Consider the following 14,583-nt stretch of genomic DNA (forward strand, 5'->3'; position numbering starts at 1 on the left):
GTGTCGGTGTTCGAGCCCAAGGCCAACGCCGAGGACCCCTTCTTCAAGCACAAGTGCAGGTTCTGTGCCAAGGTGTTTGGGAGCGACAGTGCCCTGCAGATCCACCTGCGCTCCCACACGGGCGAGCGGCCCTTCAAGTGCAACATCTGCGGCAACCGCTTCTCCACCAAGGGCAACCTGAAGGTCCACTTCCAGAGGCACAAGGAGAAGTACCCCCACATCCAGATGAACCCCTACCCCGTCCCCGAGTACCTGGACAGCGTGCCCACCTGCTCCGGGATCCCCTACGGGATGTCACTGCCCCCGGAGAAGCCCGTCACCACCTGGCTGGACAGCAAGCCCGTGCTGCCCACGGTGCCCACGTCGGTCGGGCTGCAGCTCCCGCCCACCCTCCCCGGCGTCAGCCTCGGCAGCTATGCCGACTCCCCCAGCCTCACCCCCGCCAGCCGCTCCCCGCAGCGGCCCTCGCCGGCGTCCAGCGAGTGCCCCTCTCTGTCCCCAGGCCTGACCAGCTCCGAGGTGGTGACCGCCGAGTCCCCGCAGCCGGCACCCGGCGGGTCTTCCCTGCCCAAGACCGAGCCCGTGAGCCTGCCTTGCACAAACGCCAGGGCGGGGGACGTCCCCGCCACCGGGCAGGTGTCTGCCGCGTCTGCCCTCGCGGACAGCAGCCTATCCCCCGGCCTCTGCAGCCCGGTCCTCCCGGCCGGCGCTGAGCAGTTCAAGGCCAAGTTTCCCTTTGGAGGGCTGCTTGACTCTATGCAAACGTCCGAAACCTCCAAGCTGCAGCAGCTGGTGGAGAACATCGACAAGAAGGTGACGGACCCCAACCAGTGCGCCATCTGCCACCGCGTGCTGAGCTGCCAGAGCGCCCTGAAGATGCACTACAGGACGCACACGGGCGAGCGGCCCTTCAAGTGCAAGATCTGCGGGCGTGCCTTCACCACCAAGGGCAACCTGAAGACGCACTTCGGGGTCCACCGCGCCAAGCCGCCCCTGCGCGTGCAGCACTCCTGCCCCATCTGCCAGAAGAAGTTCACCAACGCCGTGGTCCTGCAGCAGCACATTCGCATGCACATGGGGGGGCAGATCCCCAACACGCCGCTGCCCGAGGGCTTCCAGGACGCCATGGACGCCGAGCTGCCCTACGACGAGAAGGCCACGGACGCCCTGAGCGGCTACGACGACGACATGGACGAGAACTCCCTGGAGGAGGACACAGAGCTGAAGGACACGGCCGGCGACCCGTCCCAGCCGCTGCTGGCCTTCCCAAGCTCCTGCCCGCCCTCCCCGCCGTCCGTCATCTCCAGCATCGCCGCGCTGGAGAACCAGATGAAGATGATGGACTCGGTCATGAGCTGCCCCCAGGGGACGGCCCTCAAGTCCCTGGAGAACGGGTCCGGGGAGAGCGACCGTCTGAGCAACGACTCCTCGTCAGCCGTGGGCGACCTGGAGAGCCGGAGTGCGGGCAGCCCGGCCCTGTCCGAGTCGTCGTCCTCCTTGCAGGCCCTGTCGCCCGGGAACAGTAACAGCGAGAGCCTGCCTTCGAAGTCCCCGGGCCTCGGCGCCCAGGAGGAGCCGCAGGAGACGCCACTGAAGACGGAGGGGCTGGACAGCCCGCCCCCCGGGCCCGAGAACGGGGGGGCGCTGGACCTGACGGCCCCCCACCCCGGCCGGCCGGCCGTCAAGGAGGAGGCCCCCTATGGCCTGCTGTTCCTGAGCCGAGACCGGGGTAAGTGTGCGAGCGCTGTGTGTCGTGAGTGTGCGAGCGCTGTGTGTCGTGTCTGTGCGAGCGCTGTGTGTCGTGAGTGTGCGAGCGCTGTGTGTCGTGTCTGTGCGAGCGCTGTGTGTCGTGAGTGTGCGAGCGCTGTGTGTCGTGTCTGTGCGAGCGCTGTGTGTCGTGAGTGTGCGAGCGCTGTGTGTCGTGAGTGTGCGAGCGCTGTGTGTGTGTCGTGAGTGTGCGAGCGCTGTGTGTCGTGTCTGTGCGAAGGCTTTTGCTTGCAGGAGCGTGCTGCAGGTCCACCTCCGCAGCCACACCAAGGAGCGGCCGTTCGTCTGCGCGGCCTGTGGGCGCGGCTGCTCCACCCTGGGTAACTTAAAGCAGCACTTGCTGACCCACAGGTTGCGCGAGCCGCCTCCCCACTTGCTTGACCCCAGCTTTGCTCTAGGTCCCGGCCAGGGCACCCCGAGCCTGGGTCCCGGCTGCGCGCCCGCCGCGGTCAAAACGGAAGTGAACGGGCACAGCAAGGCCGGCCCGCCGGCCGAGGGCCCGCCGCTGCCGGCTCCCATCCAGGTGCCCGCCAGGCCCCCGACGGTGATGAGCCCCGGCCTCGCACCCATGCTGGCCCCGCCGCCGCGCCGGACACCCAAGCAGCACAACTGCCAGTCGTGCGGGAAGACCTTCTCCTCGGCCAGCGCCCTGCAGATCCACGAGCGCACCCACACCGGGGAGAAGCCCTTCGGCTGCACCATCTGCGGGCGAGCCTTCACCACCAAGGGCAACCTCAAGGTGAGGGCCGCCCGGGAAGCCCCCGCGTCCGCCTCCCGTGGTCCTGGCCAGGGGCACGGCCGCTGCGGAGCCCCCGAGAGACGGCGCGCGTGTGCCTGTGTGGCGTGTGGTGTGCGCGCGCTTGCGTGTTATGAGCGCCGTGTGTGTGCCTGCGTGTGCACGTCGGCTGTGGTGCTCCCACACGTGTCCGCTGGCGGTGAGGAGCTTGCCTTCGACTCGGGCCCGGCCTCCCCTTGAGGGGCTGGTGCTGCCCGTGTGGCTGCAGGACGTCGGGGTGACGCACGCTGGCTGACAGGGCAGGCCCAGGGCCGGCGCTGCGCGGAGGCCGTGGGACGCTAATACCAAGAGAACCGGGCCTGTAGATGCTCACAGGTGCCGCAAGTGATGCAAATCCCGCCCCGAGGCCAGGGGTCCGATCTGTGGTTTTGTCCACGTGGCCGCCACGAGGGCCCAGCGGGCATCTGGGAGAAGCTTCCCAGCCTGAGGGCCGGGGGAGGGGAGGACAGTACAACGACGTCACGTTCGCGTCTGAGATACGGCCACGCTGCCTGTTTTCCCCGGAGGTGTGGAGTGTGTGGCCGGGCACCGAGGACCCATCCAGGGCTGTGCCCACAGCCTCAGGGGAGTGTGCCGCTTTCCAGCCCACGTCAGGCACCTGCGTGGGTCTCGGTGACCCCTCAGGGACCTGTGGCCTCCACTTGCTGGTAGGATGAAAGCCGCCTGAGGGCTCTGCTGACCACAGGTGCCCAGGCGTTCCCGCCGTGCCTGGGAGAAAACCAGACACGGGCACAGTGAAGCCACGAGTTCTGAGTATAAGCCAACTTGGGGGGCGGGACAGGAGCTTTGGGGCCCTCTGGGTGGCCCGTGGGTCTGACGCCTTAGGGGGAAATGATTCCATCAAGCTGTGAGCTGAAAGGGACATCCGTTAGCTTGTAGGGCGGCTTGCTTGCTCTGTGTACTTGACAAAAGGAAGTGTTGCAGGTTCAAATAGAAGATGCTCAGAAAAGCTCACCTAACAAGTTTGTTGTCCCCAGCGAATGCTTGGGCTGGGGAAGAGGGGAAGGAAAGGAGCTGGAAGGAGTCCCCGGGTCCCCGGGCGTCTCTGTGACCCCAGGGCTGGGCGCACTCACACTGGGGTGTGTCTCATGTTCCCCGCAGGTGCACATGGGCACCCACATGTGGAACAACGCCCCTGCCAGGCGCGGCCGCCGCCTGTCGGTGGAGAACCCCATGGCCCTGCTGGGTGGTGACGCCCTGAAGTTCTCCGAGATGTTCCAGAAGGATCTGGCCGCAAGGGCCATGAACGTGGACCCCAGCTTTTGGAACCAGTACGCCGCGGCCATCACCAACGGGCTGGCCCTGAAGAACAACGAGATCTCTGTCATCCAGAACGGAGGCCTCCCCCAGCTCCCAGTAAGTCTCGGGGGAAGCGCGCTCCCTTCCCTGGGCTCCCTGGCTGGCGGGCTGGACAAAGCGCGGCCTGGCGGCAGCCCGCCCATCGCGGGGCTGGACAAAGCGCGGCCTGGCGGCAGCCCGCCCATCACGGGGCTGGACAAAGCCAAGTCGGACGCGGGAGCCGGCCGGCCGTTCACGCGGTTCATCGAGGATAACAAGGAGATCGGGATTAACTAGCCGCGTCCCTGCCCTGTGGGTCCCCTTCCCCGTTCACCCAGAGCAGGAAAGACGTCACCGGGTGGCTGCCCGAGGTGGCCTCACCCGCTGCCCGGTGCGCCTTTCGCGGTGAGCCTGACCGTCCTCGAGAACTCGGCAGCCTTTGCAATAGATTTAAGTCAAAAAGAGACGTCCTCGGAGAGCCACCTTGGGAACAGAAGGGGCTCAGAGCACATCCATTCCGTCCCTCCAAAGCCCAGCAGTGCCCAGAGGGGGCTCCCCACCCTATTCCAGGAAACTCGTTCAGTGGTTTTGTTCGAATTAGTTAGAAACTTGAACTCTGTCATTAGAACTCTTATCTCGAAGACGTGGTCTAGTGCTCTCGACGCTGTGTATCATGGCAGTACCTTCGTCTGTAGTATTTATGATGTTAAGATGATGCGGGTAACAGACAATACAGCCCAACTTTAACGGAAGCTTTTGTACTGCAGAATACATCTGGCTGTGTGATTTTTGTTTTTTAAAACAAGATTTGTTTTACTATAAATAAGTGGGTTATTTCCATGCAGGCAAAATTGTGAAGTTCTGTTAGGAAAGAGCATGCTTTTCGTGTGCAAGCACCTGTCAGTAACAAGCCTTTTTTTTTTTTTTTTTTTTTTTTTTAATTTAAATGTTTGTAGCTGCTATGTGGATAGTGTTCTCTAGTGTGGTGTGTAGCCCAGCAATTGGGAACAAGTTACAGACAGACACCACCGTGAATTATTCACAACGTTATAGCAGTTGTGAGTAAATATTTCGCATTATCAAAGCTGTACAATAAAAAGGTAATGTTTGTATAATGTGGTTGAAAACTCTTAATTTATACTCTTGCACTTTTAGTATTTTGTATTAGGGAGGTTTGTCTATAATTGGAAAATTTTAAAAGATGTTAATTATTTTATAAATAGTACTTTGATTGAAGGAAAATGAAGAGGAAAAAAAAAAAAAAAAAGCTGTTACGGTCTTAGGTCAAACGATATGAGAAATCTGTGCTCCTTAACCGGAAAAGCCACCAAGACTTGTCAGTTCCTCAATAAACTAGGGCCTGCTGTTTCTTAAATTAAATGATTTAACTTTTCTACAAAGCCCATTTAAAAACTTGACCACCCTAAGAAAACTTTGATGAATTCCTCTTAGGACTGTGACACCAGTACAAGCCAGGAAGTAACCAAGAGGGCGCCGCGCAGGTATGATGTTACCGTAGCCTCTGCTCTCTTTCTCACGCGCCCCCCGAACGAGAGTTTGACTGCCTGCGAGGCCTGCTTTTGTGCTCAGTAAACTGCAGAGAGGTGTCGGGTGTCAGGCAGTATAATCAGTCATAACTGGGACGTTTTTCTGAGTTCCTGATTTATTTATTATCTTCTCAGATGAAAACAAAGCACACTGTCATCTGATCAAAGTACAGTCTCGTGCTGGTGATTCTGTCCATTGCCCCGTGTCAGGAAAGGGCCCTGGGCAGGTACCGGGCGGCGGGGCTGAGCCAGGCCCACACAGAAGTGTTGTGTGCTCTACCTCATTTTGTGCATTGCAAGCACGCTGGAGTCTGAGACCGTGAACTTCCTCTGGCAGTGCTGTCCCAGGTCATCGTGGGTGGCCGGGTGACAGTGCGAGGGGCTGAGTCCCCGAGGAAGCAGTCGAGCCTTCTCAGTTGAAACCGAGAAATAGGACCATCTTTCCAACACAACCACAGCAACAAGTCACATCGTGTCACTGAACAGAGTTTCAAAGACTCACAGATAAGCAGACCTAGCAGTGATCTCTGTCGGAAATGAACCCTGAACTCTCCAGCTCTGTTTCCCACGCAGATGGGATGGAGTGTGCCCGGGGGGTACCCCCTCTTCTCACGGGATGGGTCGGGGGGTGTCCCAGCGTCGGGAAGAGGAAACTGAGGTGCTCGGTGTCGCTGTGTTTCAGCAGTGAATGTTCTTATTATTTATCTGTGTCCTTTTTGGTGTGATTTTTGTTTTTTTTTTTCCTTTTTGGTTAGTATTTGGTACCATGTAGTGTTCTCTCCTCGCAAAAGGGTGTGTATATAACGTAAGAAAAGAGAAATGTAAAGTGCTGTAAATAAGATGGCTCATGACGGGACAGTGAGACTGTCCCCACCCTGTGCTCAGGGCGAGGCCGTCCCTCTCCGCATGGTGAAGAGACACTATTTTTCTATTGCAACACCGTGTAGGGCCAGGGGCCTCCCTGAACCAGTGGAGAATTGTTACCCAGATCCAATATTTTTTATGATGAAATCTGTGGCTTGACACATCTACTGATTGAAATGGATGTCTTAGTCTAGGTTCCTATTTTTGTCATATGGAATTGAATAAAATGCAGGATGTAATATTATTTCTGAATGGCGTTCCTTGATTATTCTAATGGAGAAAGTGGAATTTGAGGTTATGGTCATTGATGGTGGATGTATATTCGTGGTGTTTCTCCAAGGAAAGTCACTGAGTTCTGACAGCTTAGATTTATTAAGCCATATCTAAGCGTGTCTTGATTGGTCTCGAAATTTTCATGTTTCACCTTTTTCTAAAATAAAAATGCAGCCTCCTAACTGTGGATTTTTTTTTTTTTAATTTATGTCTTTGATGGAAGAAGATGTAGTAGAAAATGCTTAATTATTAGAGACTATTGGCGGTGTCCAAAAACGACTACATTCTGAATTACCATCCCATTGTCGGCATTGAGGGAAAATATCGGCTCTTCGGGTCCCTTGAAAACTAAATCGCTATGCCTCTAGTGACAAGTTGGGAGGGAGGTGTAGGGAGCACGGTGTGGCCGCTGTCGGCACCCTGCGCCTGTGAGTTCCAGATGGAGGAAGCCCTTCACCTGAAAAGAAGCTTTACCTTGCCGATAACATTTGAGAAGACTTAAAACTTTAAATCATTTAATAGCTCCTGGATTACAAGATATACAATCCATTTCTTCTTTTTAAAAAATAACTACTGATACCTGGGAAATGCTGGGTGATTTTGAAGGCGCGATAAGGTACTAACCACTAAACTAACTGCCCAGCCTCCCGGCAGGTATCGTATAATCATAAGCCTTAGGAATTAAACCCTGTTGATTGCCGAGCTAGAGAGAAATCATGAGATACAAACCTCAGATAGTAAAGTGACTTTTTTTTACATATGGTAAGGAAATAGCAAAGATTTCTACAATCATTTAAAGTAATTAACATAAGTTAAAATGCAAGGGAAAAGAAAAGAGATTTACTTCTTATTTCAAAAACGTTTCCAACATAAAACCAGAGGTGTTCGGGCTTAACGAGCCTGGGTATTTACTTCTTTCTGACATCAATTCTGGCTGCTCAGACCATCTATCAAAGAATCATAAATGCCAACAATCCCTAAAAATTATTTGTTTAAATATATTTCTATTCTGAGTTCATTACAGGAACCGTTAACATTTCAGACTAATTAAAAAGTATTGCTTAAGGGCTAAAAAGCAATTGTTTTTAAACCCTCACTGTTTAATTTTGTGCCCGTGGAAGCTTGAAGGCAGCCTGGGTTCCCTGCCTGCTTCTCCTCTGTGCTTGGCAGACAGCGCCCAGCTCCTGCTTCGGCTTTAAGAAGCTGCAGCAAACATCAGGGGTGTTTCTTTATTACCGGGCTGCACAGAGCTTTCCAGCCCAACTGCCTTCAACTCGCTGTATTTATTTTGGCTGTCTGTCTAAACCGCGGAAGTCCAAACCCCTCATTTCTTTCCTCTGGTGCATGCTTGCAGTGGATAATAATGTCACATACGTGTAATTCTGTGTCCTGCCTGTCACCTTGCGAGCATGCCTGCCAACCTGTGGGCCTCGGGGTTCAGTCTTTGTATTTAAAATCCTGTGCTCATTTGCTAATTACCGGCACTGAGGCACTCGTTCATTCCTTCAAGAAGTTTTTTAGGGACACAGTGCTTCTTTGAAAAACAGAGGCTGTGAAATGTTTCTATCAGCAGCAGGTCTCTTGGCTGATTTTTAGCTACAGAAAGATTTTATCTACAAGATATTCAATACAAAACTAGGAAAAAAATTAAGTCCCCCTTTTCTTTTGCACTTAAGTGGGAAATACTGCATATTGTTTCAGCATTTTTTATGAAGGGAAAACTTTAAAATGAAATCACCATAGAAACATTGTCCTGCCGTTCTCCTGTCCACAGTTCTGTGCCAAGTCACCAGGCGTGAGCGTGTGGGCATTGCCCCGAGTGGCCCAGGTTGGCTGCTCCGCGGTGAGGCTCGGGCAGGGGACAGGTGGGGACAGGGCCAGGCTGCCCCCTTGCCTGGCTGTGCCCTGTGAAAGCTGCAGACTTCCCTCCCTGCTCTGCTTCCTGATCTGTAACAATGGGGGAGAATTTGATCCTTAAAATTTCCACTTCTAAGAGCCGGTGTTTTTTTTTTTTAAAGAACTACTACTAATGTACATCTTTCTTTTCCCCCCCAAAATTTCACTAGACAGACTAATTGACGGTATTTGTACAGAGAGAAAATACAAATGATTACCTAAGAATATAAATATTGAAAAATCTATTACAAATGACTTTGCTAAAGAAAATACGTGGAATCATATTTGGACCATGAAAAATATGTTGGTATCTTTGATTTTTTTTAAAGCATTAAATTTATTGAAGCTTTTTAAAATGCAACTATATTTAAGGTAAAATAAAGTCAATCTCTGTGAACATTATGCTGACTGCACTTTCTATCAGAAAAGAGACTTTTTTAAATGGTTTGGTTTTTGTCCTGTGCACTGTACACCTCACATGCAGCGCCTCGTTGAGGTAATTACTATACGTCTATCTATACATCGATACATTCAAAAGAGGATGCAGTGTAAAGCAGGTGTTATCTCTCGTTCTTTTAGCGAAAGATTGAGAACCTAACTATTAACATTGGGTGTGCTGTCCTGATTTATAACCGCATCGGCGGTCTGTGGTCTGACTTCTTTGGAAGCCTTAGAGATTGTACTTGGGGGGCTCTACCTCACCCCCTTACGGCTGAATTCAGGGTTGCACTGAGCGCCGCACCCAAGCCAGTGGGAGATGATCAGAAAGTTGGTGAGACAGGAAAGAGAGGAAAGGGGTGTCATTGATGTAAGAGTACATTCGTGTTCTGTTCTATCAAAGGTTCTCTACGCCACTAAATGGAAAACATGATTCATAAGCCCCCTGAAGTAAAGGGATCTGTGCGTATCCGTGTGAATCACTCACTGTATCTGATTCAAACGTGGAAATAAATGTCTGATTACCATAGTCCCAAATGTGCTTATTTGTGAACATGGGAATTTTGCAAACTCCCCCAAACACTTTCTAAGCTGGTCTGATGCGCATATTTTTAAATCACAGTATTATCTATAAATTAGGAAAGTTGCAGAAGTGTGAGTTCCTTCACGTTCCATCTGGCACTTTCAGTGCTCACTGATTCCATTTATTAATTTTCTTTCTGGCTTAACCTCCAGGACACCTGAATTTTCATAACTTTTTACAAGTAGAGACATAAATATTTAAATGACCAAAGTTGTCACATTTCTTTTATAACTGGCTTATCTCTTGATTATATATATGTTATAAAGCATTTCTATTTTATTTTACTTTTTCTATTTACGGTATCAAGGATAGCTTAGGAAAAGCTCTCGTTATGACCTAAACTTACCCAGAAGAAGAAATATGTCACACCTGCCCACAAACGCCACCGCTGAGGAAAAACAAGCAGGCTTAAAAAAAATATTTTCCACCCTTCTGATGGTGAAAGTTTTAGGGATACACAGTAGGAAAAGCATATAGAAACTTCCCCGCACATTCAAATAATTGAGAGATAAGTTAGATTTTGAATTCATTTTCCTTCACTAGTAAGCCTAGAGTTGTTTGGTTTTTTCCCCTAGGAAATCGGCTGGTCTAGGAACAGTTCTTGGGGTAATGATTGTGCTTGAGAGCAAGAAGCATGAACATTTCCTTTAGATTTTGTCTTTCAGCATTTCCATTCTTTATTTGGTTTCTTGTTTGGGGCTTTTTGTTTTGCTCTGTTCGTGATGTTTAGTAACAGAGCTTTAGGTGCTGCCCCTAAATGCAGAGGCAATATGGGTAGGGGTTTGGGGTCACTAAGAAAAGAGTTCTGGAACCCAGATGTTTCCTATTTGGGACTTTAAAAAATTGTAGATAATTGAAAAGAGGTTAGGTGCTGTGAAGGCGTTCTCTTCTAAAGGTGAACAATTCACTTATGTGACATCGTCTGCAGACACTTGGGCTGAATAAGTCACCCAGCCAGTGGATAATTTCACCCCCAAAATGACTATAGCTCTTTATTTACTACATATGGAGAAAAGACCACCAACTTATAAAAGAAGCCAATCTTGAAACTGTACCAGCAGTGGAAATAAACACTAACAGAGACATAAAGAATATAAAACTCACCAACATCTCAGAGAGTTTTATAGCTGCATTAACCTCATAGATTTTCAATTAAGAGCTATAGGCAATTTAGGAAAATGAAGTTGATCAATAAATATTTGTAAATGATTAGCTTTTCCTGAGGACAACTACACATTTTTCATAACCTCAGTACATTTTATAGGACTTGAACAAATCCTGGCATATTGTTTAAGGTAATGAGTCTCCCAATTCATTTGTTACAATGAACTCCTTCCTCATCCACTGAAAGACCCTTCCTTTATGTTTCTCCCTTTGCATTGCCGTCCCTTATCCAGAGTTTATCTCCTGGCTTGGTGTTTCTGTTTTTTCGATTTATGTTTTAACACTTTTGTCAACTGTTTTGCTGGAAAATAGTAGGAGAGCAAGTTATAAATTAAAAATCATAATTCGGGGGAGTTCCCTGGTGGTCCAGTGGTTAGGATTCGGCGCTTTCACTGCCGTGGCCCGGGTTCAATCCCTGGTCGGGGAACTGAGATCCCACAAGCCACGCGGTGCGGCCAAAAAATAAATAAAAATAAAAATCATAACTTGGTTATTTTCAAGGCTGGTCCCTGAGGCTAAGCTCTGAGCTGAGTCATCTTTCTCTTCCACTGGGCTGAATTACTCAGTTTTAGAAATATAGACTCTGTCTTCAAAGAAAGGAAAATCGTGGCTGGACTTGGTATTAACTGAAGACAAATTGAAAGTTTTCTCACAAGTCCTGAAAAGGGAAACTCAGAGATGAGTTAGCGTCTTGACACCCTTCCTTGTCTGCGGGCTTCACTTTGGCTCAAACAAAGCATCCTCTGTGGTGTTGAGGACTTACCCGGTGAGCCCCGCGGAGCCAGCTGAGAAATGCGTCTGCATGTCTGTGCAGGGAGGGGGTGAGAGACAGACAGAGACCCGTGCACCGCAGGGCCCATGCGTCTGCTGCCTGGAGACCCAGCCTCTTGCTCCCCCAGGACTGATAAGATCCTGAAGACGACAGTGAACGGGGACCCAGTGGTTCATTTTGCCTTTCTTGTGTGGTTGATGGTATCTGACTTGATTCGCTTTGGGTGCATGAAGGGAATAAGTGTAGGCTATTTAAAATTATAAGTGCATTAAAATAGTACTTGTAATCACAGGAAAAAAAGTACCACCATACCCCAAATCAAGCCTTAGTGAATGAACTACAAAGAGAACATAAGTACAAGATCTTGAAGAAAAATGGCATTGCCTGCCCCTTGATAAAGCTCACTTTTTAAAATATTCTTAAACCCCAATGTTCATCTCAGTCAGTGATAAGAACTAATTTAAATTGTTTTGATCTTCACTATTTTGTAGAAATTTCTACTTTATTGATAAGCTGTATGTGCCTGAAAAAGCAACCCTTTAAGAATCAACTTTCTAAGGACATGCACTTAATTCAGCTTAGCAAATACCTGTTTGTCCAGAATAACAAGCTCAGCTTTTTGAGCAGAAAATAAAGCTGAGCTTAATTATTTTATTACTGCATACTCCCTGAGGTGAGAAAATGCTAGTTTCCCTAAACTTTGTAGGCAGAGAAAACAGTCTGCGTCTGTTTGCAAGGGCAGCTTGGTTGTTATGTTGGAAAATATTGTGTTTCACATGCATTTAAAAATTGCGTATTCGGTATGATTTGTATTTACCCTGCTTTTGTAATTAAAGAGACAGGAGCTTTTCTTTGGATGCGTGGGAATTCCATTAGCAGAGCGTTAGGTGTGAACGCAGCCTCCTCTTGCTTCCAGACGAGGCCCTGTTACACAGACGTGTAGGAACCTTCTCTCTCCCCAGCAGTGACATCACGTCCCCACCTGCTGCTTCTCTAGGAGCTGCTGGCGGTTACTTTCCATCCCTGCCCTTACTGTAGCCCGGGATCTTTAAGGTAGAGTCTGTTTCCTTTAGAAACGTGAAACCAATCTTGAAACACTGCAACCTTTCTCAACACATAAAGTACAATACTTTCCAAAATTAACAATAAAAAGGGGTGCAACACAAGTCCTCTGGCTCTTGGACGCAAGGACGCCCCCGGGTACCTGAGGCTGCAGGGATGGAGCGCGGGTGCCCTCCTGGCTTCCGGCGGCTGCGCTCTGCCCCTGCACCCCTGTGCCACATCCAGAGCCCTGGCGGGGAGGAGACCAGCCTCACGGCTCCTCCTCCTCCTCCCAGAATCCCCCGCGCCCCGGGTTCTGCCCCCAAAGCGCTGCGTCGTCGCGCGTCGGCCCCCGTGGACGGGCCGGGCCTGCCCCTGCGGGAAGAGCCCAGGCAGCCCGAGCGTCCCCGGGTGCGGGGTCGCAGAGGCTTGCCTTGTGTGGGCATTCAGGGCGCCCTCAGCGCCCGTCCCCGGGTGCGCACAGCGCGTTAGAACTCGGGACAGCAGAGCGTGGTGGGCAGGGCGGCCCTGAACGCGCAGGAAGCCGCACGCAGGAAGCCGCACACCCACCGGCTGCCCGGAAGCGACTCGGAGCCCAAGGTCGGGCGGCCCCAGGGGCGGCCCAGGCGCGCGCAGGCTCCACCTCGCCCGCGGGGGGGTCCTCCCGCAGGTGCCGGGCCGGCGCCGCCGCCTCCCCCGGCTGCTGCCCAGTGGCGTCCCGCGGGTGGGAGGGTGCTCCCTGGCCGCCTGGGAGCCCCGCCGTCTCGGGCAGGGGCCTCTGTCTCCGCGGGGGTGACCTGAGCCCACCTCTTGGGCAGTTTCCCGTCTGCTGGCCTCCGGAGATCCTGCCACAAAGACCACCGGTGAGCGTGCGGGGACGGTGTGGGCTCGGTGAGGCCTCTGCGGGCTGGGGGGTCCCGGGGGGTCCGCAGGCCTGGCCGTGTCGAGGCTGAGATCGTAGAATGAGCCGTGGGCACGGTGAGAGCCGCTCGGTGGCCGTGAGCTCTGCCGGGAGACGGTATGAGGCAGCGTCAAGTTTCACGCGCACGCGCACGCACACACTGAAATTCCCTAAGGTCCACGGTCCGCTCTGCCCATCCCCATCCCCCAGGGCAGGGGGCTTCCCTGGGGTGACCTTTACGAAGTGAGAACCAACAGTGTTTCCTCTTTCCTCTTTCTGATCTGGGGTCCGCTCACTAATGAGCCACACTAGTTAGCTCTGGTCACTGAACAGAATTAACCTACAAAATAAGGGCAAATTATAATACACGTACGCACAGCGTAGAGGGCGGGATTCGAGCAAGAAAAGTCTGTGCCTGGGACACATAAGGGTGATGAATGCAAGCAAAACATCTGTTCAAGCCTATAACAGTCCTGACTCCATTCAGGAGATGAGAGGTAGATAATAGGTAGGTAGGTAGATAGGTCGGTAGGTAGGTAGATGGATGGATGGTAGATGGATAGATGATGGACAGACGGATGATGGACGGATGGACGATGGCTGTTTCCTGTACTGTTGGAAGGAGTAGAAGATGAATGAAATTCACTTCCTGCCCTCCAGAAGCGGCATTTAGGCAGGAGACACGCCCTGCTCAGACCACGCTGATGCCCGCCCCCCCCGCGCCGTGTTATTTCACCCTCCACCTTTCACACCTCCCCCTCTTTTCGGTGAGTGTTCTGTCAAGCTCAGCGGTGGCCCTGGAGCTGGGGTGCGCATCGGAATCACCTAGGAGCTGGCTACTCCGCAGATCCCTGCGCCCACCCCGGAGGCTCTGATTCACCAGGTCTGGTATGAGCGTTGAGATTTTGCGTTTCTAGTGGGTTCCCAGGTGATGCGGCTGCGGCAGGTCCAGGGACCACACCTTGTGAAACCGCTGATGTAGTCACCAGAGCAGGGCTCTCAGCCCTAGCCGCTCATCAGAGTCACCGTGGAGATTTCCAAACCCAGCCAGCCTCTCTCCTGACCAAGTGAATCGGAACCACCGAGGGTAAAGCCCAGGATTCGAAACCGCCCCCAGGCTTTGCAAAAGGATAACATCCAGCCCACCTGGGGAATCTTGTTAAAATGCAGATTCTGACTTGATGTGTCTGGGGTGGGGCCTGGGATTCTGCATTTCTGCCAGCATCCCAGGGGAGGTGGCTGCTGGTCCTGAGGCCGCCTGAG

At 52.0% G+C, this 14,583-nt stretch overlaps 2 protein-coding genes across 7 annotated transcripts in view; both read left to right on the forward strand.

Annotated features, from left to right (window-relative positions):
- SALL3 (spalt like transcription factor 3) overlaps positions 1-6,496 on the forward strand; it is a 19,792-nt gene extending 13,296 nt beyond the window's left edge. The window contains exons 2-6 of one of the 5 annotated variants that reach the window (XM_059894564.1): positions 1-1,729; positions 2,166-2,506; positions 3,665-3,919; positions 5,294-5,343; positions 5,524-6,496. The exon at positions 1-1,729 is cut by the window's left edge and continues 1,199 nt beyond it. In XM_059894564.1, coding sequence (XP_059750547.1) covers positions 1-1,729; positions 2,166-2,506; positions 3,665-3,919; positions 5,294-5,343; positions 5,524-5,527 — 2,379 coding nt within the window. In that variant the 3' untranslated portion in view covers positions 5,528-6,496. Of the gene's footprint in view, positions 1,730-2,165; positions 2,507-3,664; positions 5,007-5,293 lie in introns of those variants that run through there. The other 4 variants (XM_059894563.1, XM_059894562.1, XM_059894565.1 and 1 more) reach the window with 4 other exon arrangements.
- Positions 6,497-12,760: 6,264 nt separating this feature from the next.
- ATP9B (ATPase phospholipid transporting 9B (putative)) overlaps positions 12,761-14,583 on the forward strand; it is a 258,697-nt gene continuing 256,874 nt past the window's right edge. The window contains exon 1 of one of the 2 annotated variants that reach the window (XM_059895083.1): positions 12,761-13,282. The gene's annotated coding sequence lies outside the window, so the exon portion shown is untranslated. The remainder of the gene's footprint in view (positions 13,283-14,583) is intronic. The other variant, XM_059895079.1, reaches the window with a different exon arrangement.

This window comes from Balaenoptera ricei, chromosome 14 (assembly GCF_028023285.1).
Source record: "Balaenoptera ricei isolate mBalRic1 chromosome 14, mBalRic1.hap2, whole genome shotgun sequence".
Lineage (NCBI taxonomy): Eukaryota > Metazoa > Chordata > Mammalia > Artiodactyla > Balaenopteridae > Balaenoptera > Balaenoptera ricei.